This window comes from Centrocercus urophasianus, unplaced genomic scaffold (assembly GCF_019232065.1).
Source record: "Centrocercus urophasianus isolate 14NV4802_14NV808 unplaced genomic scaffold, USGS_Curo_1.0 seq_23, whole genome shotgun sequence".
Lineage (NCBI taxonomy): Eukaryota > Metazoa > Chordata > Aves > Galliformes > Phasianidae > Centrocercus > Centrocercus urophasianus.
This window is the reverse complement of record NW_024884789.1, coordinates 18,908,812-18,936,481: the sequence shown is the minus strand read 5'-3', so window position 1 is coordinate 18,936,481 and position 27,670 is coordinate 18,908,812. Positions and strand designations below refer to the sequence as shown.

At 47.8% G+C, this 27,670-nt stretch overlaps 2 protein-coding genes across 4 annotated transcripts in view; both read left to right on the top strand.

Moving 5' to 3' along the window:
• Nucleotides 1-11,253, top strand: part of ZNF592 (zinc finger protein 592) — a 31,661-nt gene extending 20,408 nt beyond the window's left edge. For both annotated transcript variants that reach the window (XM_042824001.1, XM_042824002.1), the window contains 4 exons: nucleotides 3,218-3,496; nucleotides 4,801-4,913; nucleotides 8,040-8,175; nucleotides 9,474-11,253. In XM_042824001.1, coding sequence (XP_042679935.1) covers nucleotides 3,218-3,496; nucleotides 4,801-4,913; nucleotides 8,040-8,175; nucleotides 9,474-9,995 — 1,050 coding nt within the window. In that variant the 3' untranslated portion in view covers nucleotides 9,996-11,253. The remainder of the gene's footprint in view (nucleotides 1-3,217; nucleotides 3,497-4,800; nucleotides 4,914-8,039; nucleotides 8,176-9,473) is intronic.
• A 619-nt stretch (nucleotides 11,254-11,872) lies between these two features.
• On the top strand, nucleotides 11,873-20,974 carry SEC11A (SEC11 homolog A, signal peptidase complex subunit). 2 transcript variants are annotated; one of them, XM_042824576.1, is made up of 6 exons: nucleotides 11,873-11,963; nucleotides 12,046-12,155; nucleotides 14,633-14,782; nucleotides 19,032-19,151; nucleotides 20,471-20,528; nucleotides 20,683-20,974. In XM_042824576.1, exons 1-6 carry the CDS (start codon nucleotides 11,913-11,915, stop codon nucleotides 20,731-20,733), a joined length of 540 nt encoding a protein of 179 aa, XP_042680510.1. In that variant the 5' UTR covers nucleotides 11,873-11,912; the 3' UTR covers nucleotides 20,734-20,974. The 2 variants fall into 2 exon arrangements, with proteins under 2 accessions (XP_042680510.1, XP_042680511.1); XM_042824577.1 differs by lacking the exon at nucleotides 14,633-14,782.
• The last annotated feature ends 6,696 nt before the right edge of the window (nucleotides 20,975-27,670 follow it).

Below are 27,670 nucleotides of genomic sequence, written 5' to 3'. Positions count from 1 at the left end.
TGAGAAGCTGTGGCACTTCAGTGAAGTTCTGAGTGACTGGAAAAGGGGAAATGTAACCCTGTTCCTAAAAAATTTAGAAAATGACTACCCAGGGGACTATAGGTCAGTCATTCTCACACTGTGCCCAGCAAGATCACAGAGCAGATCCTCCTGCAGAGTGATAACATATATGGAAAAAAGAATGGCTTCACTAAGGGCAAATTGTGCCTGAAAATGTGGCCTTCTATTACATGGTTACATTGGTATTCTTCTATTACATGGCCTTCTATTACATTGGTAGAGAAGGGAAGAGCAATTTATGTCATCTATGTGGAGATGTGCAGAGCATTTGACAGTGACTTACGTGACATCCCAGTCTCTAAAACAGTCGTGCATTTGACAGATGGAGCACTCAGGTCACCAGCTCAATGCCTAAGTGCAGAGCAGTGATGACTGGTGATCCTCCTGGGTCATCAGTGGGACCAGTGGTATTTAACATCGTGTCAGTGACACGGACAGTGGGTCGGAGTGCACCCTCAGCAAGTTTGCTGACAACACCAAGCAATGTGATGTGATGGTATCAGCACCCTGGACGGATGGGATGCCATCCAGAGGACCTCGACAGGCTTGAGAGGTGGGCTTGCAAGAACCTTATGAGGTTCAGCGAGGCCGGGTGCAAGGTCCTGAACCTGGGTAAGGACAGTCCCAAGCAGAAACGCCAGCTGAGCAGTAAGTTGATACAGAGCAGCCCTACAGAGAGAGAACTTCGGCATCCTGGTGGAGGGAAAGCTCAACAGTGTTCACTCATAGCCCAGAAAGCCAACTAACTGTATCTGCAACTGCACCCAGAAGAAGTATAGCTGGCAAGTTGAGGGAGGCGATTCTCCTCCTCTGCTCTGCTCTTCTGAGACCCCATTACAGCACTGTGTTCAACTCTTGGACACCCAGCACAAGAATGACATGGAGCTGTTGGTGCAAATCCAGAGGAGGCCATGAGGATGCTCAGGGGTCTGGAGCACCTCTGCTATGAAGTTGGGCTGAGAGAGCTGGGGGTTATTGAGAGACCCTGGGAGCGTCGTGGCAGGGCAAAGGGGGAATGGCTTAAAACTAAAAGAGGGGAGATTTAGATTAGATATTGTGTGAAAATTCTTTACTCAGAGGACAGCGAGGCGCTGGCGCTGCTGCCCAGAGCTGTGGGTGCCCCATCTCTGGAGGTGACAAGGACACAGGTGGGCCCTGGGCAGCCCAATCTGGGGGCAGCAAGCCTGTGGCAGGGGTGGAAATGGATGGGCTTGAGGGTCCCTTCCAACCCAACCTTTTCTGTGGTTCTGTAATACATATGAAGAGCCTGTTGTTGCCCATTTGGTGGAGTTCTTGGCAGGCTGTGTCTGTGGGCTTGCAGATCTGATGGTCTCATAATGTGTGAACGCTGTGTTGCTCCAGTCAGTGTATTTCTGTAATGTGCACACTAACCACACTTCTGTGAAAATCCTCTTAGGTTTCCTGGTTGCATTCTGAAGAAAGAACCTGCAAACTGTATTTCTCTTTGATTAGAAAAAAGCAGACATAATTTTTTTAATCAGTGCCTTTTTTGTTTTTACCTAAAAGGCCAGAGGGTTCAGTAGCTCGGTCCTAAAAGAGAAAAAGTCAAAACTACTACTTTGCTCTTTCTCTCCATACCTTTAATTTGCAAATCTGGAAATGCTCTGGATGCATTAATGAATTAAAATTTGAAACCCGCCTGTAAAGCTGATGATTGGTAATCTTCCTGTATTATTTCCTGGGGAAAACAGAGTTGAGAGTAAGGCTGGGACCTTCAAAGCCCCAGTGCTGATAGCTGGACTTGAGCAGAAGTACCCAACTTGCTGCAGCTCATTTGCAGGTGCCAGCCCCAATAATTTGTCTGCAGCAGTTTGTGAGCAGGCTGCCTGATGTTGGCAGAACAGAACTTCTGTATTTTAATCACTGGGCCGTATTTGGCCATCGATGTGTCTTTGAGGTTGTAATAGAAGGCGGCTTTTTGTCCTGGCAAGGTGGTAATTGCATTAACCCATCTCTGTTCCCATCAGATGGCACTGCTTTGTGCCATTCGGAGTGCATAGGAGGTGCTGTCTGAAAGTCACCTCACTTTCTGTGCTCCATTTTTTTTCCCTTACAGTGGTGGAATAACAGAAGGCATGGAGTAATGGGTGATAACGTACTCTTTGCTTATAAAACACTTGAGATTTCCAGGTGGGGAGAGAGGGGAGGTGTTTGTTACCCCACATAGCGATGCTGTGCCCTGTGATCGCGTCAGAGCTGTGCAGACATGGGCTGGCTCAGGTGCAGAGCACAGGCTTTTTGGATCAGCCCTTGTGTTTTGAAGTTTGTTTAGTGCCTAACAAAAGGAAAGGCTTCCAAATGCCCCGGGGACCTTCGTGTGTTGAAACTTTACCCATTATTAATTACTATGCACAGTTAAGCCTCTAAATTATCCTTTTGTGTGGATGAACTGTTGTTGTTCCTAGGGGAATTTCTTGAGGTTTCTTTGGTATGTTGCTGTTTTATTTGCTTTTGCTTTCCCACAGCTCTTCATTTCTTATTATTTTCTTTATGTTCAGTTTTCTTTGTTAAAATAACTTTTTTGGGGGTCAGGGATTTTGGCCTGTTGAACAAGCAAAGAGCCTGAAGTCATGTTCCATATGAGTCTGATTTCTGGCTTTGTGCTTGCTTTTATTTGTCGAGAGCAAAGTTTTTAACTCTGAAAATGTCAACAGCAGTAGTCGTGGAGTTAAAGAAAGCAGGGTTGGAGAGACTGAGATTCTCTTCTCTTACCTTCAGCAAAGATCGAGCAGCTTTGGAGCCTCCAAGATAACGGCAAATGTTTCACTCAGCGTTTTCCAAAGCATCGTGTTTTTAAAGCCTGGGTTCTTGAAATAATGGCAGTTAGCATTTCTCTCTCATTACATCTTCCCTTTTTAACTTGAGCGCTCGGGGCTCACACAAAATGTTGAACAGAGAGGAGTTGCTGTTGTCATGCAGGAAACATAAATAGGAGCGTCGTGTTTCTTGGCAATATCTCTTACTGGGGAAGTGCTGTGGTCAGCCTCAAGAAGAAGTGGGAGGATGCACAGGGGCAAGATGTTAATGTGGTGTTTGGAGGGGGCTTTTATTATCTATTTAAATGTGATGGTCATGTATGACACGCAGTACGGATCACAAATAAATGTTATGCGATTCCGTTATTTTTGTTTTCCAGGGTGTTCATGGAGTCCCCCAGAATCCGGAGGAGCTCTTAAACTTTCGACAGAAGTCTGAGAAGACGTCAAGGAACCAGGTTCATAACCCACCAAAGGAGCTGTCGGTAGCCAATGGGACTTCCCACTCACCTCTGCCAAGGAAAGACATGAGGGTGGAAGGACACAATCCTGAATCCAAGGCCAGGCTGAGAAGAACTGGTTGGACTTGCAAGGAATGTTCGCAGTGGATCCCTGATCGGGAAACCTACGTGTCCCACATGAAGAGAAGTCACGGAAGGGTAAGGACTGGCACAAAACGTTTCAGCTGGGTGATGAGATATTTTTGGCTGAAGGATCTGGTGGTCATTAATATCTGAGGCAAAAAGAGTCTGTTTGCCAGCTCACTGAGGAGTAAAAGCAGAGTGCTTTCTGTACGAGCAGAAGGCAGACTTTCTGTCCTTGGTCGTGTGCCTTACAACCTATGTACCTTATCTGTTGTTTCGTTGTTCCTTCTCCCACTGCATCTCACGGCAGGCTTTCTCCTCTGCTCATTTCTGTAAGCAGATGGAAAGTCCTGTCTTCACCAGCTGCCGGTGCAACAGGTGGTCTAAACAAAGTTGCAGGAGGGCATAGAGTTCTTAATGACTTTATTTGGTAGATACAAGAGGCATATGGAGTACGCAGAGCTATCATTATTAGGAACTGTAAATCCTCAATTTTTTTGGTTTCATTCAGCTCTGGTCTTGCCTTGACCTAGTTCTGTCAAGTTAATCCTTGCTTGCTGGCAGAACACAGGCCAAGATGTTGTGTGCGCCAGATTTCTCAGTACCTTGGCATCAGGACTTCTTGTTTGAAGCACTGAGCCACCCTTCTTGAGTCCCATGAGCAGACACTGTGGAAATGTGGTTCTTTGGCCTGCATGCCTGGTAACTTCGTGTGGGGAGTGCTGGGTTGTGCATTTAAATATCAAGGAGATTTGGGCAGGGTGAGAGTGCAGAATTTTCCCATTTGAGTTCTGTAGTAGGAGGAAATTTGGCAAATATTTCAGTTCAATACATAATATGTATTCCTTGTTTAAGATGATTGTAAATGGAGCGCACGCAGGGTGTACAAAGGAGAACAGGAGGAGAAAGTTAGCTAAGAAGGGCAGAGTTTGGTGAGGGGGTCGCACATGGGTAACAGCTGGCACTGTGTGATGCTCTCGAGCGCGCTGCCCTTTCATTGCACTGAGCTTGGAAAGGAAAGCTGTCCTTCATACTGGGTCGTGCCATCTCCTGGTGAGGATGGACCTTCCTTGAGTTACTTCTGCAGAGTCCTGCAGCAAAATGACTGCACAGCAGAAGCGTCCAATGCAATTCCTATCTTTAAAAAAAGCAAGCGAGCATGTGGCTTAACTAGTTTCATAAGACCAGTGCTGTCACTAGCCAACTGCTGGGCTGAATGCAAGTGAAAACCCAACATTTCAGTTGCCTTTATCAGTGGAGGAGGGTTGTTTTGCACCCATGAGGTAAGGTCCAGATGAGCAGCAGAGGAGAGTCAGAATAAGGAAGTCAGTGCCTTTTTGTCTCTCTGTTACTGAGAGATACTTCTGTTCTTCTGCTAGGCTATGAAGAGATACCCCTGTCGACAGTGTGAACGCTCTTTTAATGCCTCCAACAGCCTGCGTAGACACATCCGCAACAATCACGACACAGCAAAGAAAGTTTACACTTGCTGGTATGTACTGTGTGCCACCTTTTGAATGTGTGCTCAGTGATGGGGTAACTTTTGTGTTTGGAAGCCCTTTGTAACAGATCCGTGCCAGTGTGAGTGAGAAGACAAATATTTTAAATTTGTAAGCAACTTGGTGGCTAAAATAAGTCCTTGTGTTGGACTGCACAGTGCCCTTCTGGAAACTCAGGGTAAAGCTTGATTTGAGAGCCGCAGGTGACATCTAGGTTGCACAGCCTTGTGGAACAGCCAAGAAAATACTGGACCGATCTGCCTGCTGCCTTTTACACAGGCAGAAGTGTCTGCACAAGCTGCAGTGGAGAGAATCTGGATTTGCTTGGAAGGCTGCTCCTCAAAGTAGGAGAATGGGTTTGGAGCTGCGTGAATCAGCAGTGAATGAAAATCTTGGCTGCTGAACATATTTTCACTGAGAATACAGCGTCAGTTCAGGACAAAGCTTACAAAAATACCCCTGCAACTGTTCTTACCTGCTGTTGCAGAATAAGTCATGTGCTGAACAATCATGCAAGCTTAGTTCCTGCCTCAGATTCTGAGGCATCTTCTTAAAACAGAATTCAAGCATGTTTGTGTGGGAGAGGACGTTTGTGCTGATGTGGGTTAGGGGATTTTTTGGTTCAGCTGAAATTTTGTATGAATGCAGGTGTTTCTGAGGAGTGTGCTATGGATTTTTGCACTTAAACGACTATAGGTCTGTTTTGAAGTGTACATCCTTAGTGTGCTCTGCTCCTGTGGCCCACGTGGTGAGCCACGGTAGCTTTCAGAAAATGGATGAAGTGTTGGCATCATCACCACTGGAGCCTGATAGAAGCAAATTCCCAACACATTTTTCAGACAGAATTTCTCAGCTTCCCTTTTCTTGCACCCTCTGCAGGAGATGAAGCACTGGTTCCCAGTACTTTTCGTTTTGCTTTTGCTTTGTGGGTTGTTGGAGTTATGTGCACCTGGGTTGTACCAACCTCTTCTCTTTGGATTAGTTGGTTTCAGAGCAGGGTGTATCAGAATCAAAATAGCAGGGAAGGAAGATTTGTGTAGGAATAATGCCCTGGGGTGTGCATTAGTTTGTACAGAGCCTGGGATCCAGTTTTTCTGTTACTTTTCAGAGCAGCAGGCAGCTGTGGATCTGCAGTTCACCCATGCGTTCATGGGTGTGCATTATTTGTAGCAGAGAAAACTGAGCAACAAATTCCAGTGAACTGTGGTTGTGTTTAATTCTCGAGCTCATAGTTGCTCCTTCTCAGAATCTGCTGATGAGGTTTTAATTGGACAGTGGTTGTGCTCTCTTTAATCATTATATTTCACTGAGTCTCACTACAATACTCTTCACATTCAGCCTTCTCTTTAAAACACTTGTGCCAGTATCTCCAACAGCTGCTCTTTGTTTGGATCTCAGGACTTCTGGTTGGTCTTCCCTTCAGCTAGGTGACCTGAGCGTGTCTCATTACTGAGCCTTCCTATTAACAGACCCTGCAGATATCAGTCTCAGTGCCCTAACTTGCTGTCCCTCTGCACCTGGATTTCCCCATGAAGATTAGAAGCATGAGTAAAATCTGTCACTGATTGTCCAGTATTTCTGTGGCTCCAGGTGTGCTGTCTTATAGTTACTCTCTTGCTTCTAACATTTGGAGCTGTGATTTCCCCTTCTTGCCCTGCCCTGCTTAGGGTCTCATCCTTGCGTTAACTTTGTAGGGTGAAAGCAGTGATGGAGGACTTGCTTAAGCTCCCTCCTGCCAAGTTTGTCACTGGTGTAATTAGGAAAGCATCTTTTAGCTATTCACACAAAAAGAATTCCAAATTAGAACAAACTGCAAGGCATTCTCATGTTTTATGCATTTTCTTTCATAATTCACTTGGTTCTTGTGCTCAGACCTTGCTCTTATTTTCCCAGTCTTAGGTACGAACTGTCTGGAACACTTGATTTTCAGCATGTTTATTTTTGATAAATACCACTTAATAGCCTCCTCTTGCCTCCTTGAAGGAGAAAAATCCCATCATTATTAAATACTGATTTATCATCTAAGCAATTCCTGTTCAAAAAAAAAACACAACAGAAATACTTGGTGACTACATCTGTGTTCTAACATCATTACTGACCGTTGTTTTTCCATCTAGTGGAGAAGCTGGAAGATCAGTAGAAACCTTTTTCTCTCCTGTTAAAAAAGGCCTTTGTCTCCCAGATCTGCTTCACCCTCGATTTGCTGCTTTTCATCCCCTGCTGCCTGTGTTTCAGCTGCAATTTGTGCATTGCAGAGAGGTACGATGTTCCTTGCCTCACCACTCGGGTTGATGCCCAGCTCGTGGAGCTTCCCCACGTCACACTGGCGGTCAGCAGAAGAGTACAAAGTCAACCTTGGCTTTCCTGACCGCTTTCTGAGTGCTCTTTGCACCTGGCCGTGCTGCAGAGGGGTGGTTTATATTCCTGGTGCTTATTTCCAGTAGACCTTGGTCGTCCGACAGGGCAAGTTAGTAGCTGGCTCTTCCACTTCACATCTCCTTCTGAAGCTTCAGTGTCGTTTCTGGCAGCTTTTAGATCCTTCTGGGTTTTCATGTATTTAGTTCCACATAAATGATGCATTTGTGAGGGCTTTTGACACGTGGGCTGGAAGTTGAGAGGTTTTGTAAGAATTTCAAGTGTGCCATGATAAACAAGGTCCTGTGGATGTGATACTGCACTGGTAGTGGGACCTGCAGGGCCCCTCCTCGTTGCACACAAAATGAGGTCTCCCTGTGCATTGCTCTCCCGAAAGCTGCTTTTCTCCTGTTCTTCTTTCATCTTGATTACTTACCTGGTGCTTCTGCGGCGTGTATCACAGCGGGCCTGATCTCCAGTCATCCCTGTATTCATTAAGTGCTGTGCTGTAAATAATACGTGCCCTACTTTTGTTCTTGCTCGTCCTTACTGCGGTAAACTTTTATGGATTTCTGTCAGGGATAATATTTTATTAGTAAAATGGTGATTTTCTGTCTCTTTTGGTAATTTAATAGTGCATTACTCAACAACTGCTGTCTCCTATGACACCTATTGGTGTGGCGCATAACGAAGAGCTGTTTGGATGAAAGAACAGTGGGGCATTTCCTCTAATAAATTTTCTTTGTTTTGTATTTATTTCCAAGGTACTGCACAGACGAAAATCAAACATTTCCTCAGCCGTTCATGCTGGAGAATCACATCAGCCTCATGCATGGCATCAAAAACCCAGACTTATCCCAGATGGCCAAAGCAAAAGCTCCAGAGAGAGACACAGCAGAAGTAACTCATACATTTTCATTCAAAAATAGATGTATCTGGCAAGTAGCTGTCCACACGGGGCAGAAAACGAGTGGTATTGGTGGCAGTGAAGCCCTCTTGCTTTGAAATATGGCAGATTTCCCTCCTGTTCTCCAAATTCCTTCTAGTTTGTTTCTAGCAGTGTCGTGATCTGAACTGAAAGTGCAGCTGAGCTGCAGCAGCGCTGGGGCAACGCATCTTGCCTTTTTCAAGATGGTTTTGAACATACGGCCCTGTGTTTACTGGCCTTTTTTGGACCACTTTGCAACCAGAACTAATTAGGGTTTGTTTTTACCCTCATTCTCCCCATACCGCTGCACAGTTTCCTTGAGGTATGGGAGTCTGGTACATTTTTTCTGCTTTCTCCCTCATGTTTTTGTTACTACTTGCACAAAGGTTTCTGGTTTAGCTCCTACTAGATCTGTTACATGTAAGCACTGCATTCCTCTGCAGTGGGACTGTGCCATTTTTTTCCCAACAATTGTAACCGTTCAACTGATGTTATTTTGGGCTGGTTTGGAGCGGAAGGTTGGCAGGTTGAGCTCCTTGTTCCAGTCAGTTTAAAAACAGAAGCAATAAGGAAAATCTGTCTCTATTTATCTGTCCCCGGTCCCGTAGCACTGAGGGATTGCAACCAAGACCCTTCTCTATTTGTGATCCCAGGCAGGGAGAAAGGGAAATCTGGAATTCTGTGAGCTGGTGGCCGCTTCCCCCGTGCAGAGCTCTGCAGCTGTGAGCTGGCTGCACACCGCTCTAGCTCTGTTCCAGATGGAAGCCAAACTGTATGCAAAACAAAGGCTGTGCAGTGCTGCTGGATGGGGAGATAGCAAAATGACACAAAGGACACGTGATCAAGCCGTCCTCGTAGGAGGAGACCGCGCTGCAGGATGGTGCGGTACAGGGCATGAGGCTGTGAGAGGTGGCGTGAAGAAAAAGGCAGAGTAGAGGGGAAAACGTTTCAGCTTCTCCTTCCCGTGGTTTTTCTGCCTTGCCGGCTCCTCCCAGAGCTCCCATCTCGCCTTGCAGGACAGCAGCTGACATCCTGCAAATTGTGACAAGGGGCAGAGGAGGCATTGCTGCAACCTCAAGGTGTTTGGGTATCGACAGGGAAGGCAGTGTGAGGGGAGCCCCCAGGCATGCCATTGTTTAGTTTGTGACAGAATGCCTGTGTGTATTCACCTCAGGTGCCTTCACGTGTATGTGTGGAATTCAGCAAACTAAGATGCTTATTCTTCTGTGGGCTCAAACGATGAAGTAACTTGTTAATCTTATTTTTTAAGGCAAGATCTCCAAAGAGGATGACGACGAACGATGTGGGGCAGGCAGGGACCGCTGCAGGTTCAGACGCACCGCCGGCCAAAAAACTGAAAGCGCACTGGAAATGTGCAAAATGTGGGTTTGCAACAGACGTCAGTACTGAGTTCCAGGAGCACATACCTCAGCACAAGACAGACAGCTCCACGTATCAGTGCTTGTTCTGCGGCTTGTGTTACACATCTCAGATCTCTCTGAACAGACACCTCTTCATTGTTCACAAAGTAAAAGATGAGGAGGAAGAGGAGGAAGAAGAGGATGAGGAGGAGCAGGAGGAGGGAGAGGAGAGGGAGAAGCTACGAGCGGAGACGAATGAGAACGGACACGAGGGGTATAATGGCGAGATGAACACTATGGCGGAAGAGGAAAGCCTGGAATGCAAAGAGTGCAAAACTGACTCAGCTCTTTGTGAGCACAGGCAGACGTGTGGTGTGGAGGGTCCTCGTAGCACCTCTCAGAACAATCATTCAAAGTCTGTTAAGACTTAGAAGCGAAACAGAAACTTTTTGCTCTGTTGGGGCTTTTTCTCTGGGGGTTTTTACTCAAAATACTGGGTGGGGATGGGGCAAATCATTGAAACGTTCTGTTGATTTCTTGGGATAGACATTGCTTTCCGTTAACTTCCATTTGTAAGGGAAATTTGGAAAAGAAATTACCTGCCATTGCATCCTGAGCACTAACTCTCTGCCAGCTCAGAGAGTTGAAAAGGGAAAGCAGGGCGAGAATCCTCCCTGGAGTTTGTGCAGCTCCTGAGGATCAAGGAGCACTTTCTGCAGCTGCAGTTCCCTGAAGATGAGCTTTCCTCCTTTGAGTGCACTGCTTCAGCCGCTGCCCGCAGCCCCAGCCTTGCCTCCCCATCTCCCTTTCTGTCTCCTCCTATTTATGACTTACTTTTCCCGTTTTGCCTTTGTTTCATTCATTTTAATTCATAATGCTATCTCAGCAAAGCACGTGTGTCAGGGCCGTGCTGGCCGATCCGAGATTGTCTGTGTTTAATGGGACAGGCCTGAGTTGTACTCAAGCTTGCATTTAAGTAACTACTTTAATAACAGTCACATTTTCCAAAAAGTAATTTAATGAAGCATCGTGATTCTTAATCACCCCAAAACAGAATTTTGTAGCCCCTTTCTGGGAGAGCACAACCACAGGGAGAGGGAGGTGTGTGGGTACAGTTCTTCTCTCTGCATTAGGGCATCGCGGTCCCGAAAACAAGAACTTCTCACCGGGGCCTGTGGGTTCCTGGCAGGGAGGTGATGAGGGTCCCCACGAGGCTGGTGGGGCCGGGAAGCCGCTGTCCTATTGCCTCAGTTTTCCATATTCCTTTGGAGACGTTTATGTCCACGTAGTCATATTGACTCTGTCCGTGCCGTTTCCTCGTCGTTCCCCCAACACACGCGTTTCATGTAATATAATTATCTTCTATACTTTTTTTTTTATGTTGAGGCAGAATCCTGCTCGTTATTGTTTACTATGACAATGTTTAAATAATTTAAGAACTATTTATCTTATTGCATATGAATTGCTCACTTTCTTGTCTCAACGTGTTTTGATACAAACAGTTTGGACTCTTTGTATTTTTTGATACTGTGTACATTAGCCTAGGGAATGTTTTACAAGGTAGCCTACGTAGAGTAACGATAGCGGGGGCACTCCCAAGCCATCACATATCTATTTAATCTGCAGTGGCATTTGTGCCTTGCTATAATGTTTACTTCAAAGTATTTCAAATAAAAGCATCCAACAGTGCTCCTGGTGTGGTGTTTGCTTGCCGAGGGGAAGGCCATGGGGCTGGAGGGGACTGGAGCTGAAGGGATACAGCCGGCAGGGGTAGGGACACAGCCCAGGGGCTCCTGCCCGCCATCCCCGCCCTGTCACCGCCGTCCCCTCCTCCTGCCAGCATCTCCTTGCCGTCTCCTTGCTGTCATCTTCTGTCCCTTAACAGAGGGGGGCTGCGGGGCCGGAGGAGGGCCAAGGAGGCGGGCTGAGGAGCTGGGGGTGTTCAACCTGGGGAAGAGAAGGCTGCAGGTAGCGGTAAATGGGACGGCTTTAACAGAGGACACTGCGGTGAGGTGCGAGGAGCGCACTGCGAGCACAGAGCGGTGAGGCGCTAGCGCTGCTGCCCAGAGCTGTAGGCGCCCCATGGACGCGGCGGGCCCCGCACAGGACACGGGCCGGGATCCCATGATCCTCCGGTCCCCCCTCCCTCCGCCGGTCCCCCCTCCCTCCGCCGGTCCCCCCTCCCTCCGCCGGTCCCCCCTCCCTCCTCCACCCCCGTTGGTTCCGTCCCCGCTCCTCCGCCCCCTTCCGCTGCCGCTCCCGCTTTTCCCGGGCGGGGCGGGGCCGGAAGCGGCCGAGCGCGCGGGCGGAAGCGGAAGTGGCGCGGGGCCGCCGCCGTGGTGCCCGCGATGCTGTCGCTGGACTTTCTGGACGATGTGCGGCGCATGAACAAACGGCAGGTGCGCGGCGGGGCGGGCGGAAGCGGGCACGCGCAGACCCCGGCCGAGCCTGACCCCGCCGCCCCCTTCTCCTCCCCCCCAGCTCTACTACCAGGTGCTGAACTTCGGCATGATCGTCTCGTCCGCCCTCATGATCTGGAAGGGGCTGATGGTGGTGACGGGCAGCGAGAGCCCCATCGTGGTGGTGCTGAGGTGAAGGCGGTGGGCGCGGTGCGGTTGGGGTCGCGGCCGCGGTTTGGTTCTGGCGGTGCCTGGGCGTCCGGCCCTCTGGAGCATGCTCTCTAGAGACGTGGCCCTGCGTCCATCCCGGCTGCCGGGTCCTGGTTGGGCAGAGCCTCTCTGAGGATCTCCGGTGTCAGTGGAAGACGGGGGAGAGGATGAAATGCCCGCAGGGAGAGGACGGGCGCTGCTGAGCGGTGCCGGGCACAGAGCAGGAGGTTCTGACTGACCGTCAGCCAGCACAGCGCGGGTGATGGAGCTCCGGCACAGGCTGCCCGGAGGGGCTGAGGAGCCTCTGTATGTGGGGACGTTCAGAAGCCACCTGGATGTGAGCACTTTGCTCCGTGCCGGGCAGGACTGGGCCAGATGGACCCAGGGCTCCCCTCCAACCTCAGCTGTTTGATGGTTCTGTGAAGCAGGAAGGCGAAACTTATCACCCTGTGTAGAAATAGCATCTTCTGTTTCTGTCAGCTGTCAAGTACGTACGTGACAGGGGTGGTCCTGGAGGAGGGACAGAGAAGAAACTAGAGGACATCAAAGAGCTTGATCCAAGCGCTTTCGAGTTCTATCAGACCTCCTGGAAAAACCCTCGGGTGAAGCATGGGAAAGGAAGGCCTTGAAGCAGGAGGCCTGGCACCAGTGGTTTGGGGACACATGCTGCTGCATGAAAGCAGTGCTTGTGGCAGGGCTCGCCTTGTCACTGAGGTTGCAGCACATCCTGCTGTAGAGGCCATAGCAGCAGGGCATTGCAGCACAGTCGCCTCCTGTTCGCCTCTCTTGTTGCTGCTGCTGTATGAGTGGTTGAAGAATGCAACAAGTCTCAATTAATGAACAAAGAGGTTGATGTCTTTGAGATGCTAGCAAATAAATTCTTACAGGGAAGAGTTTTTTTTAAATAGGACCGGGCTTGCCACTACCAATGAGCATTATTGACGTTATGTTGCATCCTCACTGGTATCCATTATGTTTTTCACAGCTACTTATTTTTTTCCCCCTGATCTTCTAGTGAGCTAGGAGAAAGGGAGCTGCAGCCATACCCTGGTACATGTGTGACTGTGTAAGAGAAATAAGTGTACAAATGTTGTAAAGTATTGGATGATCGATAGGTATTCAGAGAAGGTTAGGCTGGTGAGATTATGACGTTGGAAAAGATAATCAGAGATAAGTGGAAAGTGCTCACCAGTGTTGTAGGCTCACAGGAAACTCCACAAGAAGCAATCTCCAGAGAGAGATCCTTCCTGAGTGGCAGTCAGCCCTTCAGTGGGGTTAGGAGAGGTGGAACCAGGCTGCACCCCTTCTGATCACGCAGCTGAATCGCTTTCACCTGTGCTCCTGGCTGACTCGGTGCTCCCCTCAGGTGGTCAATCAGGCTGTGATCCAGCAGTTCCCCTACAGGCAGAAAATAAGGGATATCACCATAACTGGATATGTTTCAGATGCTGCGTAGCCTCACAAAAGCATGATACCATGGGTGCCACTGATGGTGTGCCCTGCTTGTGTCCTCCTCCTTTCTGGGACAGGTTCGTCCTGGTGGAGTTCTTGGGCATTGACTGGGTGCAGGCACGGCCAGGTGCTGCATGGGTACCACGCGTGTCCTGTTCTGTGGCTGCTTTGGCCTTTCAGTGCATTTCTACATTGGTGTTAATTGCCTCATGCCATTTAACAAGGCTCAAAAAGAAAAGACTTAGAAGCAAGTGGCACTCCTGATGGATCCCTTGAAGTTCAGGGGAGATGCTTTGCTCTGCTCTTCCCAGTGAGTCAGACATGGGCCTTTGGGTCACATCCTCTCTTCTTATCTCCAAAACAGCAGCTTCTCTACTGTCTTGAGATAAAACAGTGAAAGTTCATTGTTTCCTGCTGTATCGCATTATTGATTTGAAAGCAGGAAGGTTAGTATTTGATAACAGTCGTCATTTTCAGGACAGGGGAAAAACAACTTGAATAGCAGTGCCTGAAATGAGATAGTTAAGCAAAGTGATGAATCACAATAACAGATTTTCAGCACGCCCGTCTGTTTGTTCCAGATGGGAGCATAAGAGCCCGTGTGTTTTCAGCGCTGTGTTCTCAAGGGCCGTCCATCTACCTGTGAAAAAACAAAATGCAAAAGCTGCCTGCCCACCACTGCAGCACTGCCAGCATAGCACAATGAATTCAGTGCTTGTAGAGAAGGTGCTGCTGGTTGCCAGCCCTGTTACGAGGGAGAGAGCGTAATGACTTTCCTTTGGTATGGTTTTAACCCTCCCCGCTGGCACTGATCTTAATTGCTGCTAGTATAGTGATAGAAAACCCAGATGGAGCAGGGGTCAGACACGTGCCAGTCCTCCAGGCCTGTGCCATTATCTTAGACATTCTTTAAAGACACGGCAAGCTTTCTCTTAAAAGGCTATAACTGGTGAAGCCTGATTCTCAGTGTTTAAATATTGCTTAATTGCTCCTCTTCTCTTTTTCAGTGGAAGCATGGAGCCTGCATTTCACAGAGGAGATCTCCTGTTCCTAACAAACCGCATTGAAGATCCAATCAGAGTGGGAGAAATTGTGGTCTTTAGGATAGAAGGAAGGGAAATTCCTATAGTCCATCGTGTTCTGAAAATTCACGAGAAGTATGTTAAGAATTTGGGGGGCTTCTATTGCAATTGTTGAATTAATTGTCTTTTTCCTCATCTCCTTGGTTAAGTAATGGGTGGAACTTCATTTAAGAGATGTCCAAGTGCTGCAGGAAGTAATGTCAGAGTTTCCAGCAGTGCAGATCTATCCGCTTTGGTTCCCTTGTGAGGATCAGCTGCAGAGTTCCCAAGCTGGGGAGTCTGTCCCGGTATCCTGAACTCACTCTGTCACGTAGCATCTCCTGTCATTTCCATCCCAAATTGCCTCATAACTTTGCTGCTTTGTCTCCTCTAGGAATGGATGTGTTAAGTGACCTCTGAAGTAGAACTTTATGCGTGAAGAGTGTTTTCAGCACAGCGTGCACTGTTTTAAACTTTGAGGGACCAGGGGAAGGGTTTCTTTGTACAGTTTTCTTCTCTGTAGGAATCATTATAGCATCGTTATACTCAGTGTCCAGATGGGCTGCACTGTCCCTGTACCATTTGTATTCAAAATGTTGAGCAGAGTGTGTGTCTGAAGAAGTGAAAAAAGCAATCATTCTGGTTTGATTACTGAACAGGGTTTGGTTTTCCAAGCAAGACTTTCTCTTCAGTTGTGAGCCTTCTTATTTGTCTGTTCTGTAGCAATTGGGGCTGCTCAAAGCCAGCAGTTGGTGGGGATAAGAGCCGGCCCTGTGAGGGATGTGAGTCAAAGCTGAATCTTGAACTGAATCCCTGTTTCTTCATGCCAGAAGAGCTGGCATGCTGAGAAGAGAGCTGAGTGGGTAACCCCATTTGAATGTGGTCCCGGCATCTTTTTGCTGAGTAAATTAGGAATGAACTGGAGCTGTACCAAGGCTCAGAGATCCATTTCTAGATTTAATGAATCACTTGCATTATATGTAAAGGTGGCATTCAAGGGTTATCAAAGAATAGAATGGCTTGGGTTGGAAAGGACCTCAAAGATCACAAGCTCCAACCCCCCTGCCACAGGCAAGTTGGTCAACTTCCATATCTAATAGTAGGCCTGGCTGCCCAGAGCCACATCCAACCTGGCCTTTAACACCTCCAGGGACATCCAACTGCTCTGGGTTGCTGTCAACCGATGAGGTTGAAGGGACAGAGGTTCTCAAGCTTTTGTGGCAGCTACAGCTGTTGGAACGTCTTGACTGCCCTCCTGGCCCAACTCGAGCTCAGCCGGCTTCATGCACATAAATAGTTCAGCTGAAATCCTGACTGCAAGGATGTTGTAGGCATAGCAGATTGTTTGCTGTACAGATTGATTCTACACCCAGAACCTGTCGTGGGTTAGTTGTTTTTCAAAGTGTTGGTTCTTGGTAGCTTTAGTTTCGAAAAGGAGGTTGGTATAGGCAGTAAATCTGCTATCAAACACTGCGCACGTGCTTTTTGAGATGTCTTGGGAACTCTTTTAAGTGAAACACTACTTTCCTTCTCCCCTGTTGCATGCAAAAGTCTCATCTGGGCTCCAGTGCTGCTGCTCGGACTGGTGATTGAAGAGGTAAGAAAAGTCAGGGTATTCTCTGTCTGCTTTCAGCCAGTTTTTGGGAAGGAGGAGCAGAAACGTGCTCTCAGTGTAACAATTTGTCTCCAAACATTCTTCACCCTATTTTTTTTTTGCCTGGCTTTATCTGAACACTAGGTATCCAGTGCTTTTTTTTTGTTTTAATGGAACCATAGCACCGATCCCAGATTTTGAAGTGAAGTCAAGCCGTTCTCCAGTATTTTTGATTGCATTAAAAAAAAAAAACAACAAAGCCAAACTTGATCGTTATGTTAGTAAAGATGAAAGACCCAAAGCTGAGCACTGGAAGCAGCTCATACTTTGAGGTATCAGTTGCTTCTCTCGTTAGTTGAAGACAATTTTTCTGGTGGTGGTTCTGAATTCAGGAATTTCCTCTGGATGGCCGGAGTCCAGTTTGGTTCTGTAGTTACAGGCTGAGAACGAAAATCGTGAAAAGACTCCGTGAAAGCTGACAGGAATGTCAGAATGAAGAGAAGCAGAATACTCTGTTGTCCACAGTTTTGTAGCAACTGGGGCTCCAGTTCACAGCAGTATTGTTTCAAGGAGAAAAGCTTTTTCTACTTGCTAGCTTCTTCTTTGTTGTTCAGAATGAAATTGAGTTCGCTCTGTGTTACAGAACAGTCTGCCATCCAGAGTGGCTCAGTGGCTGTGCAGGAGAGCCAGCCTGGCTTTCCTTTCACCTTTCAAACAGAAGAGCAGCTCTGCTGTGGGCTTCTCACACAGGTTTATGATGCAGCATGGAAACAGTTTGGTATGATGGTGTGCTCCTCACACCGTCAGTCTTCAGGAATGAAACACCATTATCTGTGCCTTTGGGTATCTCTGTCTTTTCCTGGACTCTGTAAGTAAGCTGCTGGGTTGTTGCCATTTCCATACTGTGAGCCAGATGTGCTTTGAAGAGAGATCTGTTCTATTTTTTTCCCTCCTTTTCCCTTCCAAGGCTCTCCTTTCGTGTAACACAGATCGTTGTTTGGCTGTGATGACAGCAGCAGGGGCTGTGAGGATCCACGTGCTTTCCCGTACCATGCTGGACCTGTTGTTTCTCTGAGGAAGCCAACAGAACCAGCAGCAGTTCTCCAGATACCACAGGGAGGCAGCGGGGTCCGCAGGCAGTGGCACAGTGCCTTGAATGCTTTGAAACAAGCATTGCTGGTTGTCCATCCAGCCAGGTGGGAATGCCTGGAGAAGGGAGAAGAGAGCAAAACACTGTGTGTAAGGCCAGGGCAGGACAGCGCTGCTTCTAGGTCAGAGCAGCGGTTCTGCTGCTCCTGGGTGCCGGTTCTGGTGAGCTAACTGAGGAAGAATTAGTTGAAGGAAGGATTAAATTAGAAGAAATTAAAGAGAATGAAAGGATTAAAGATTAAAGAGAATGTACAGCGATAATTTCCCTGCTTTCAGTAAATAATGGTTTCAAGCAAGAAGTGATATTCTGTATTAATAGCCCCGTTTTCATTTTGATGTGGGTATCTGCTCACTTACTGATGTCATTCTTTGCCATCCAAAATACTTTGTCATTGAGACATAGTTCAGTTTGTACCTGTTACCTCTGGTTTTGCTTGGTGGCATCTGGGTGTTGTATTGGAAGAGGCAGTGAAAAGCTGTTTCTGTGTCACTTACATGGAGCTGCTGTCACATCTCCTGTCAGTTCTGTTGTTTCCAGGCTGAAGAGCCTTGGTCTCTTCTTTGTACAGAAGTGGCTCCGGACCTTATTCACCATTTCTGAACCTTGGCCAGGTCTTCTCTCCAAAAAGGACGTAGAGGGTTCAGAGCCATACAAAGCCTTCAAGATGTAGGCACATCCTGAGTTCATGTCATGTCATAAAGGGATTGTTTGTTCTGGTTTGTCCCTCTTTCCTGATAATTTCTGTGTGTCAGCTTGTTCCTGACCACTACTGAGTAGAACTGTGTGCTTTAACCCCAGAGCCTCATTTTCATAGAATCACAGAATGGCTTAAGTTGGAGAGGACTTTAAAGATCACCTAGTTCCAACCCCTCTGCCATGGACAGGGTTGCCAGCCACTAGATCAGGCTGCCCAGGATCCCATCCAAACTGGCCTTGAATGCCTCCACAGATGGACATCCACAGCCTCTCTGGGTAATCTGTTCCAGTGCCTCAGCACCCTCTGAGTGAAGATTTCTTCCTGACATGTCACCTAAATGTCCTGTGTTCAAAGGCACTCCTTGCCCTTTCACAGTCAGACCATATAAAGTCAGTCCCCTTCCTGTTTTGAGCTCCCCTCAAGTCCTGGAAGGCCGCACTGAGGTCTCCCCGCAGCCTTCTCTTGCCCAGGCTGAACACCCCCAGCTCCTCAGCCGTCTCCATAGCAGAGGTGCTGCAGCCCTGGCAGCATCTCCGTGCCTCCTCTGCCCCGCTCCGTTTTGGATGGCAGTACAGACCCCAGAACTCAATATAACGCAAGATGGGCATTGACACAAGAAAAGTCAAATGCATAGTCACAGTAGCTGAACCTCCACTGGAAATGGCTGGTTCTGTTCCTAAACTCTGCAGGAAAGCTTGCCTGGGGCCAGAATTCATTCTTCTGTTTGCATTTTTTCCCCCAAACACAGTGTTCCTTCCTCTGCATTCAACAGTTTCCCCCTTTCATCCTGCTCGAACATCTTGGACGTGTTTGCTTCTAGCCATTTGTGTCAGTCTCAACACCCTAATTCTAGGGCGGCTTTTAAGAAGTTCTTTGACTTCTCTTTCTGACTTATCTTTGCCAGGCAAAACGGTGACATCAAATTTTTGACGAAGGGAGACAACAATGCTGTGGATGACAGAGGGCTGTACAAACGAGGGCAGCACTGGCTGGAGAAAAAGGATGTAGTAGGACGAGCAAGAGGGTAAGTGGAGCTTTTTGTATTGCTTCCCACTGCTGCCTGTTAATCCCCCTCTCCCAGTGAGCTCCCCACTGGGCTTTTGTGACCTGCATGGAAGTATTTCAAGTGGTACCATGGGGGGTTAAAAGACAAATGTGGTTGCGTTCTGAGCTTGGCCCAAGTGAAGGCATCAAGCTATGAGCTGCATCGTGAGATTTTGATGCTGAACAGACAGCAGTGCAAAGGCAGTGCCTGCTCTGGCATTAAGGCACGATGAGAATATGTGTCAAAATTATTTTTGCGAGTCACAGTCCTTCCAGCAAGAGAGATCTGAGTTTCTAATGTGGAACCCCTGTGTTCACAATAAGGCTCTTAAGCAGTGTGGGTTATCATCAGAGCTGTTAGAGGCCTGAGAGCCTACTTGCTCAATAATTCCTTCCTCATAGGAGGAAACAACTACCAGTGTCCAATCTCCACAGCTTGCCTAATTCCTTTTTGTTGAAGTTCTCCTTCCTGAGGATCTTCTTTTGATTAGACAGGACAGCTCAAGTACCCAAATGTAATCTAACCTTCATCTTCCTGATAATCACACACACGCACACAAAATCTCACCATGAAGCATTTTTTTGTATTCCAAATCACGCATAAGAGTGTCACTTTAATTAACCGTGAAGAGTGTTAGAATAATTGGAAGTAGACAGCTGACTCTTGGCTTGTTTAGATTTTGTTCTGCTCTATAGCAGTTTCTAAGGACCCTACAAGCTATACTGCTTCTGTGCTGATTTTGTCTATCCCAAGGAAGCTCCACAGCCATTCACGTATTTTGAACTGAATTGCAAACTGGGTGCTGATTGCCACTTCCTTCCTCTCAAGAGAATAAGCTGGTATTACACCAATGTTTTATTCCCAGTGGCTACTGCTAGAAATGTGCTGGCACCTGGCTGGAGGTTCTCTGTGCTGAAAGAAGCTGGGAAAGCAGGATAAGCAACAAGCTACAGGTGGTGGCAGTTTAATTTGGTTGAATTCCCTTGCAGCACGCCGTGCATAACGAGTGATTTGACTCCCCCTGTTTGATGCAGAGGAACGTGCCTTTTGGACAGGCCTCTACTCCTGCTGCAGTGGCTCTCAGGAAAGCCAGCCTGGTTGGAGATGCAGGCACTGGCTGAAGCAGGTCATCTTTTCCTAGCACTGCTGAATTGGGTCAGATTGCCACAAGGCACCATTGGGCCTTGAGCACCAAGAACCTAGAAGGCTGACATAGGAAAAAATCACCAGTTACACCGGTAGAGGTTGTGTGCACCCTTGAATACTCTTCTTGTAGTTTTTTTTTTTTACTCTTGTAGGTTTGTGCCCTACATTGGAATAGTGACCATCTTAATGAATGATTACCCAAAATTTAAGGTAAGAGTTCTTTCATTTTCTCCCCCACCAGCTAAAATTCCTTTATGAGAACTTTGCATACTCAGGCAGAACCGTTTGCCCAGTACTTCCGATCCCGTTGCTGCATCTTTAGAGGTGAGTGTGCACTCTTTGTCTCTTCTGCTTTGTCTTACAGTACGCAGTCCTCTTTCTACTGGGTTTGTTTGTGCTGGTCCATCGAGAGTAGCCTGCTGCACTGAAGAACGCAGTGAAAATTCCATGGGTTGTGTAGGTGAACGTTTTAAGTAGAAGACGATGGTCCGATGTGCCGGGAGGAAGAAGAAAACGTACATTTCAAAGCTTCTTGCCAGTTTGGGTTTGTTTTGTTTTTTACTGCCTAAGGGCGAATGTTTGTCACAGTATTTCCAATGGTTTGTCACATTTTAGCATTTTTAGTGAGGTTTTTTATATTAAAACTTTAAGCCAAACTGTTCAGTGTTTGTACTTTGAAGCTGAGCTTCCTCTCCAAGTGCCTACAGGACTGTGTCCTTTAAGCCTGTGCCTCTGCTGGGCAAATGTGACCTCTCCCCATGCTGACTGTCGAATGGTGATCTGTGGAGGTGATGGTTTTTTTCCAATTTAGAACTGGAATAAAGATTTTACATCTTGCCCAGCATCTTGCCACATTCTTCATTATTGCCCAGCCTTGTTGCCCAGTTTTGTTGCCCAGGGAGGGGGTAGGCTTTGTCATTGCAAGTGGGCTCCTGGAGCTCAGTGAATTGACATCCTCTCCTTACAGAGTAGCAGCTGCTCCTGTCCTTTCTTTCTGAAGAGTAAGCAGTCCCGAGCTGTAGATCCATTCAGTATTGTTATGTTCCTGTAAATCACACTGAAATAATCTGCTTCAGGGCTGCAAGGTGTTTTGGGCAGAAGATAGCAAAAGATTACTTTGAACACAAACATTCAGTGCAGCCCTAGGTAATAGAAGATTTGAGATGGGAAACACCCACAGCTGTTTGGCAAGGATGATTTAGTAGGATGCAATAGTGTTAGGTTTTTTGGGTTGTCATTTTGGAAAAAGGATCAGAGTACCCCTAGCTGGCCACATCTTGCTCATGTGGAAGCTACTCTTTGTCCAAACCACCACTGCCCAGTGGTTTTAAAGAAGCTGCCTCTCATCACCACATGCAACAGCTTGTTTTGTGAGCTTCTTGTTAGTGATGTTGTTTGTGTAGAAGTGGTGTTGGAGGAGAGTTTAAGACACAAGGCAGAAGCTCTGGAGCATCTGCCTCTACTGATTGTGTGACCACTGTAACTTACATCCATGCTGTCTGTGCTGACTAATGGAAAGATTTTACCTCCCCTTTGTTAGGGCAGATCTTCACAAGAACAGGCATTGGGGTCATGGTGCCTTTGCTGCCTCCACCTGAGGCTGCCTGACCCTTCTTGTGCAGTTATCTCTGGTTGTGTTGCTTGGCAGCAGGAGCCAAGTTATCCCTGCCTGTGCTGTCCCAGGATTGACAACTTTCCTCTTGATCTTGCAAAACCTACCAGCAGTTCAAGGCCACTTGACGTGTGTTACTTCAGTTCATTTCACTGCATCCTTTATTCCCTCTTCTTCATGACTGCTCCCAGATTGCCCAGCAACAGGGATTATTGAAGATGATTACTGCTGTCACACACTCAGCTTGTGTAGGGTACAGCAGTCCGGAAGGGCAAGGACAAAACCTCACTTATGTTCTATTTTTGGCTTCTTGCATATGTACCTTGTTAGACTTGTGCAATCTATAGAGGTGCTGTGTCCATGAGGCTGTTTTCTTTAACACTCAGCAGCTGTGCTGACCTGTAGTATCCCTACCTGAACAAAGCCAATTGGTTTAACTGCATGGTTTGTTGCCTGAGGAGCATCGTAGAATCCTTGGATCTGTTCCCTTTGAGAAGGGACTTCTGAGGGCCATCTAATCCAACTCCCCTGCAATGCACAGGGATCACAGCTAGATCAGGTTGCCTCGGGCCTGATCCGGCCTCACCTTGAAAGTCTCCAGGGATGGGGCGTCAACCACAACACTGGGCAACCTGTTCCAGTGCCTCACCACCCTCACTGTTAAGATTTTTTCCTTATATCTAACCTAAATCTTCCCTCTTTGAGCTTGAAGCCATTTCCCCTTGTTCTATCACCACAGACCCTTCTAAAGAGTCTCCCCTTCTTTCCTGTGTCTCCCCTTTGGATACTGACAGGCTACTATCAGATCGCCTCTTCTCCATGCTGCACAGCCCCAGCTCTCAGCCTGTCCTCAAATGGAGGTGCTCTGTCCCTTGGAGCATTTTTGTGGCCCTCCTCTGGAGGCACTCCAGCAGGTCCGTGTCTCTCCCGTACTGAGGACTCCCCATCTGGATGCAGTGCTCCAGTTGAGGCCTCACAGTGCAGAGCAGAGGCACAAGACCACCTCACTCACCCTGCTGGCCAGGCTTCTTTTGATACAGCCCAGGATACGGTTCTTTCCGGGCTGCGAGGGCACAGTGCTGACTCATGTCCAGCTGCCATCCACCAGGACCCTCGGGTCTTTTTTGGCAGAGCTGCACTCCATCCTTGAATCCCCAGCTCGTTTTGTTAGTGGGGGTTGCCTCAACCCAGGTGCAGACCTTGCGCTTGGATTTGTTGAACGTCATGAGGTTCTCCCAGGCCCACTGCTCAGCCTGTCTAAATCCCTCTGGATGGCATCCTGTCCCTCTGGTGTGTCACCACTCCCACAGCTTGGTGTCATCAGCAAACTTGCTGAGGGTGCACTCAGACCTCCCTGTCAATGTCATTGATGAAGATATTAGGGTACCAGTACTGACACTGACCCCTGGGGGACACCACTTGTCATCAATCTCCATCCAGACATTGAACCATTGACCACCACTTTTTGGACTTGATCCTGCAGCCACTGAACAGTTCACCCATCAAATCCGTATCTTTCCAATTTGGAGAGAAGGATGTTGTGAGGTGAAGCAAAACAAATGTATTTGCAAACAGTCTACAAACAGGTCCAGCTGCTGACAGTGAGCCTTGGGCCTGCAGCTCTTTGAGTAATCCTCAATTAGTAAGACAAAACAGTAATAAAAATTTGTATCTGCCATTTGCCTCTTGTTGGAGCACTCGAGAAGAGAATTTGGATTCAGTTTGTGAAAATATTGGAGTGAGGGATGGGATGTTTTGTCACAGCCAAACCCAGGCAGCAGTGAGACAGCAGAAAATCTCTGTGAGGGCTACTGCCAACATGGAGCACCTTCTCAAGGACCTGGAGCAACATTTCTGTATTTGCAAGTAGCACTGATGCTGGGTCTGCGTTCCCTGCTTTGCCTTTGTCTTGAGTTGTTCTGTGCATTAATTTAAATTTATTTTAACTTGGGATGATATAAGGGGCTGAGTCAAGCTCTTCTGAAGTCTGCTAATCAACACGTCTCAGTGAAAACTTGCTGGAATTGCTGCAGGTGCTGTTCTCTGGGTTCTCTAGCTTTCACACTTCGCATTGGCAGTTGTGTTACTGTCACCGAGCTAATTAAAATTAAAAAAAAAAAGGGGGCAAAGCACAAAGGGATTCTGATGGTGAGGGGTGTAGGAATTAGCTCTCCACAAGCACCTGAGATGAGAAACGGTCCTTTCAGATGTCTGGAAATAGCAAAGTCCCCGTCCTGCCTGCAGCACGGCCCCCAGGCTGGCGATGCCGGCTGCTGGCAGCAGGTGTCAGCAGTCAGTGCGGCTGAGGACTGCAGATTTGGGTGCAGGAAGGTCTTTCCCAGCTTTGCTCTTGCATGGTGACCCGCAAATGAGCAGGAAGAGTTTGAAAAATGAAGGATGTTTTTGGGTAAAGTGTGGGGTAGTTCCAGCCCAGGTTTAGTGATTATTGGAGCCATGGTGTGATTTGGGAAACGACCTCCACAGGCCATCTTCCGCCTCTTCAAAGCTCAGTGTAGCTGAGAACGTGGATCTGTGTTATCTGCAGCCATGAAATGAGGTGTTGGCTCTCATAAGAGTGAGGATTCATGCCGCAAATCCATTTGCAGCTCCAACACCCACCAGCTCCTATGCTACCTCCCACATCACCTGCATCCCTCCAACACCTCTTCTGCCACTGCGGGAAGGGAAGATGCTGGGGATGAGGCTGCAGAGGCTGCAAACTGGGAGCGTGGGGGCAGGATGACAAAGAGCTGCTGCTGGCTCCATTCCCCAACTCTTATTCTGCTTTGCAGAGCAGAAAAGCTATGGAGCGTGCAGGATCTCTGGTTCAGCTGGTTGCTAATGCTGAAAGGTCTGGCGAGTGCTGCCATGCTCCCACAGAGCCAGGGGTTTTGCTGTTTAGATGGGCTGAGGCTTTGTGTTTTATTTCAGGTTTGTTCTTTTTTTAAAGGTGAGGCTGCTGCAGGAAAGCCTTTGAGGCTTAAGGATCTCAGGGTGGCTTAGGAAACATGGAGACCTTTGTGTCACAACAGGAACGAGATTTATTTGTAAAGCATGTGGGTGTTGAAAGGTCTGGTTTATAAAGAAAAAAAAAAAAAAACCAATGGGAAAAAAAAAACAACCAGCCTGGGCTAAGACTGCCACGGGCTCTGTTGTGGTTACAGCCAAACACAGCAGATTTTCTGGTAGACAATATCATTGCCTAATTACTGCTCGATGACATCTGCAGTCCGGGGCGCAGCTCTGCAGTGCACAGATCCCGGCAGGGGCAGGAGCTGCCTCAGAGCAAAGCAGTGCTGGGTGTCTCTGATCATTGCTACAGTTCTGATGGCTGACTTTTTTCACATCAAAGGCAGACAGGCAAGTATGATGGATGGGCGGTGAGCTGTGAGAAGTAACGTGCTGAAAATTGAAGCTCTCTGAAACGAAGGCTGTCTTTGTTTGTGTGTTTATGATGCCTGAATGCACATCATCAGCCAAACAGCAGTGAGCATTACCAGTTTTCCTCTGCCGCTGCATACTGCTTAAGCAGGGAGTTTCTAAGGACTGCGTTTGTAAGACAATTGGCTCGTGCTTTCCTTAATAAAACTGGATGATCTCATGGTGCTTTTACTGCCTTCATAATCAGAACATGTCAACCTTATGTTTTCCAAGGAGAAGCTGTAAAGCAAAGCGTTATCCTTGGATAGAAGACTGCTTCTTGCTGGGGAAACACACGATGGCAAACCCAGCGTACAGCTCCCAGGACGAGCTGAACAGGGATGCCAAGGGAGGAGAGGTGGCTTAGGCAGAGACTCTCCTCTGCTGCAGCAGGAGAAACAGAGCACCCCGGCTGAAGGCCAGCAGTGTGGGTGACTCAGGGGCTGAATCAGAGGAGGCGGTGTCCTGGTTCCGGACCTCTGACTGCCAGGTACACCCTGGTGATGCCAGGCAGCCACAACCTTCGGTTCCCATCCGTGCCAGCCGCTCCTGGCACTGCTCCATGCCCTGAAGATGACTGGTCCACCTTAGCTCTGGGGAAGCAGCACCTATATTGCGTCGTAAGGCAATTTCCTGCCTCTTTTGCCTTCTGCTCTCCCTTGCGGCGCTTCCATCCCTTTCTGCTCACGGGGCTGTTCATACACGCGTTCAATTCTAATAGGTCTTTTGAATGTTTGATCTAGCAAAGTTCCCCAGGCCTTGGTGGAAATCAAAACTGCACAGAGATCTGTCTAATTAGGGACAGATTAGAAATGCACCCTGTGATCCAGGATGGCGCAAACATGCTCTCTTGCTCCCGCTCTCTCTGCCTGCCCCCACATCTCTTGACTTTCCTGCTAGTTCTCTTTAATAATTTAAGAGCACTTCTTGGAGCACTCTCTGCTGAGTATCTTGCTATCGCCTCTGCTCTCCAATTTCTCTTTCTCCTATAGAACCAGTCTTGCAGGGTTTCAATTTCCAGAGAGGCAGAAGTAAAAATAATGTGGAGAAAATGAACTTCAGTTTAATTTTTCTAAGCCTCAATTCACTCAAAGAGGGACATCAGTCTTCTGCCACGTAATTCTGGTTGGGACACTTCTGATCTAGGCATGGATTTGCCTGCAAGAAAACACGACTTTCTTCTCTAAGTCTTGTTACAAAGCTGTTATTTGTACTGTGTCCAGCGGGTGTGGAGTGAGTGGGAAACCTCAGGGAAAACCACAACTCATTTACTGCTTAAATGAAAATTGAAAAACAAGATGTGTGAGATTTCAAAGTTTATCTTTTATCAACAACCACTGCTGCCTGTGGAAGAATGAATGTAACAGAGGGATTCAAACTTTGTAAACAAGAGGCAAATGCGTCAAAACAGAGCCTGGGGCGTATGACAGGGCTTTAAGTTTGACCTGGCTTTGGAGGAACAGTGAAGGAGAAGCTGAAGCAACTTATCTGCTGCTAAGAGTTTTATTGGCACCAGGAGCTCTGTGAAAGAGACGCACAGGGGCTTTGAGGCCTTTGCTCTTCGTGTGTGTTTTTTATTAGAGCCATTGGTTTTGAGCATGCATTTTCCTGCCCAGTGGATATTGCAGGGCTAGAAACATGCACGCCGTGTTTCTGGGGCTCTGCAGCTCAGTCCCTCCCGGGCTGCCTGGGAGATGCATCCATCAATGGCAAGGTATCAAAGCATAAATCAACAGCGAGGAAATAAAATGGACCTTGTTTTGAGCCCTCTGAACCACGGCATTTCCAGATTGCTCCGTTAACTTTGCCCACTCTTAGCTCAGCATTAGCAAGGCCCTCTGTGCAGAGCATGATACGTTTATTCTGCAGAGCTAGAGGAAAATCTGTTCTGCTTCACTTTTAGGTACGTTTGGATTTGTTGATAGTTTCACGGGTCTGTCAGTACCCTCATCAGCTCTGCGCAGGCTGGAGTTGCTGACTGATAAGGAAGGAGGCATCCCAGGTGTCCTGTGGTGCCGTGGGCTCTGGGAAACATCGGTATGAGAACTCACAGAAGAAACCAGTGAAGGAAAGGACAACAACAAACCCTGGGGCCTGGATGGAGATGCTGTGGGACACGGAAAGCATTGAGCTATTTGCCTGCCCTGCAACACTCACTAGAAGCACCAAGGGATTCCTGGTGAGCTGGGAATGTGGGGATCTGCAGGCTATAAACCAGATCAGCAGGCCGGAAAGGAGTAGGACCTAATCTACAAGAAAATTGGAGCTCGCTGAAGGAATCAGGAGGTGTGTGGGCAAGGTGATCCTGCTGGGATCATCC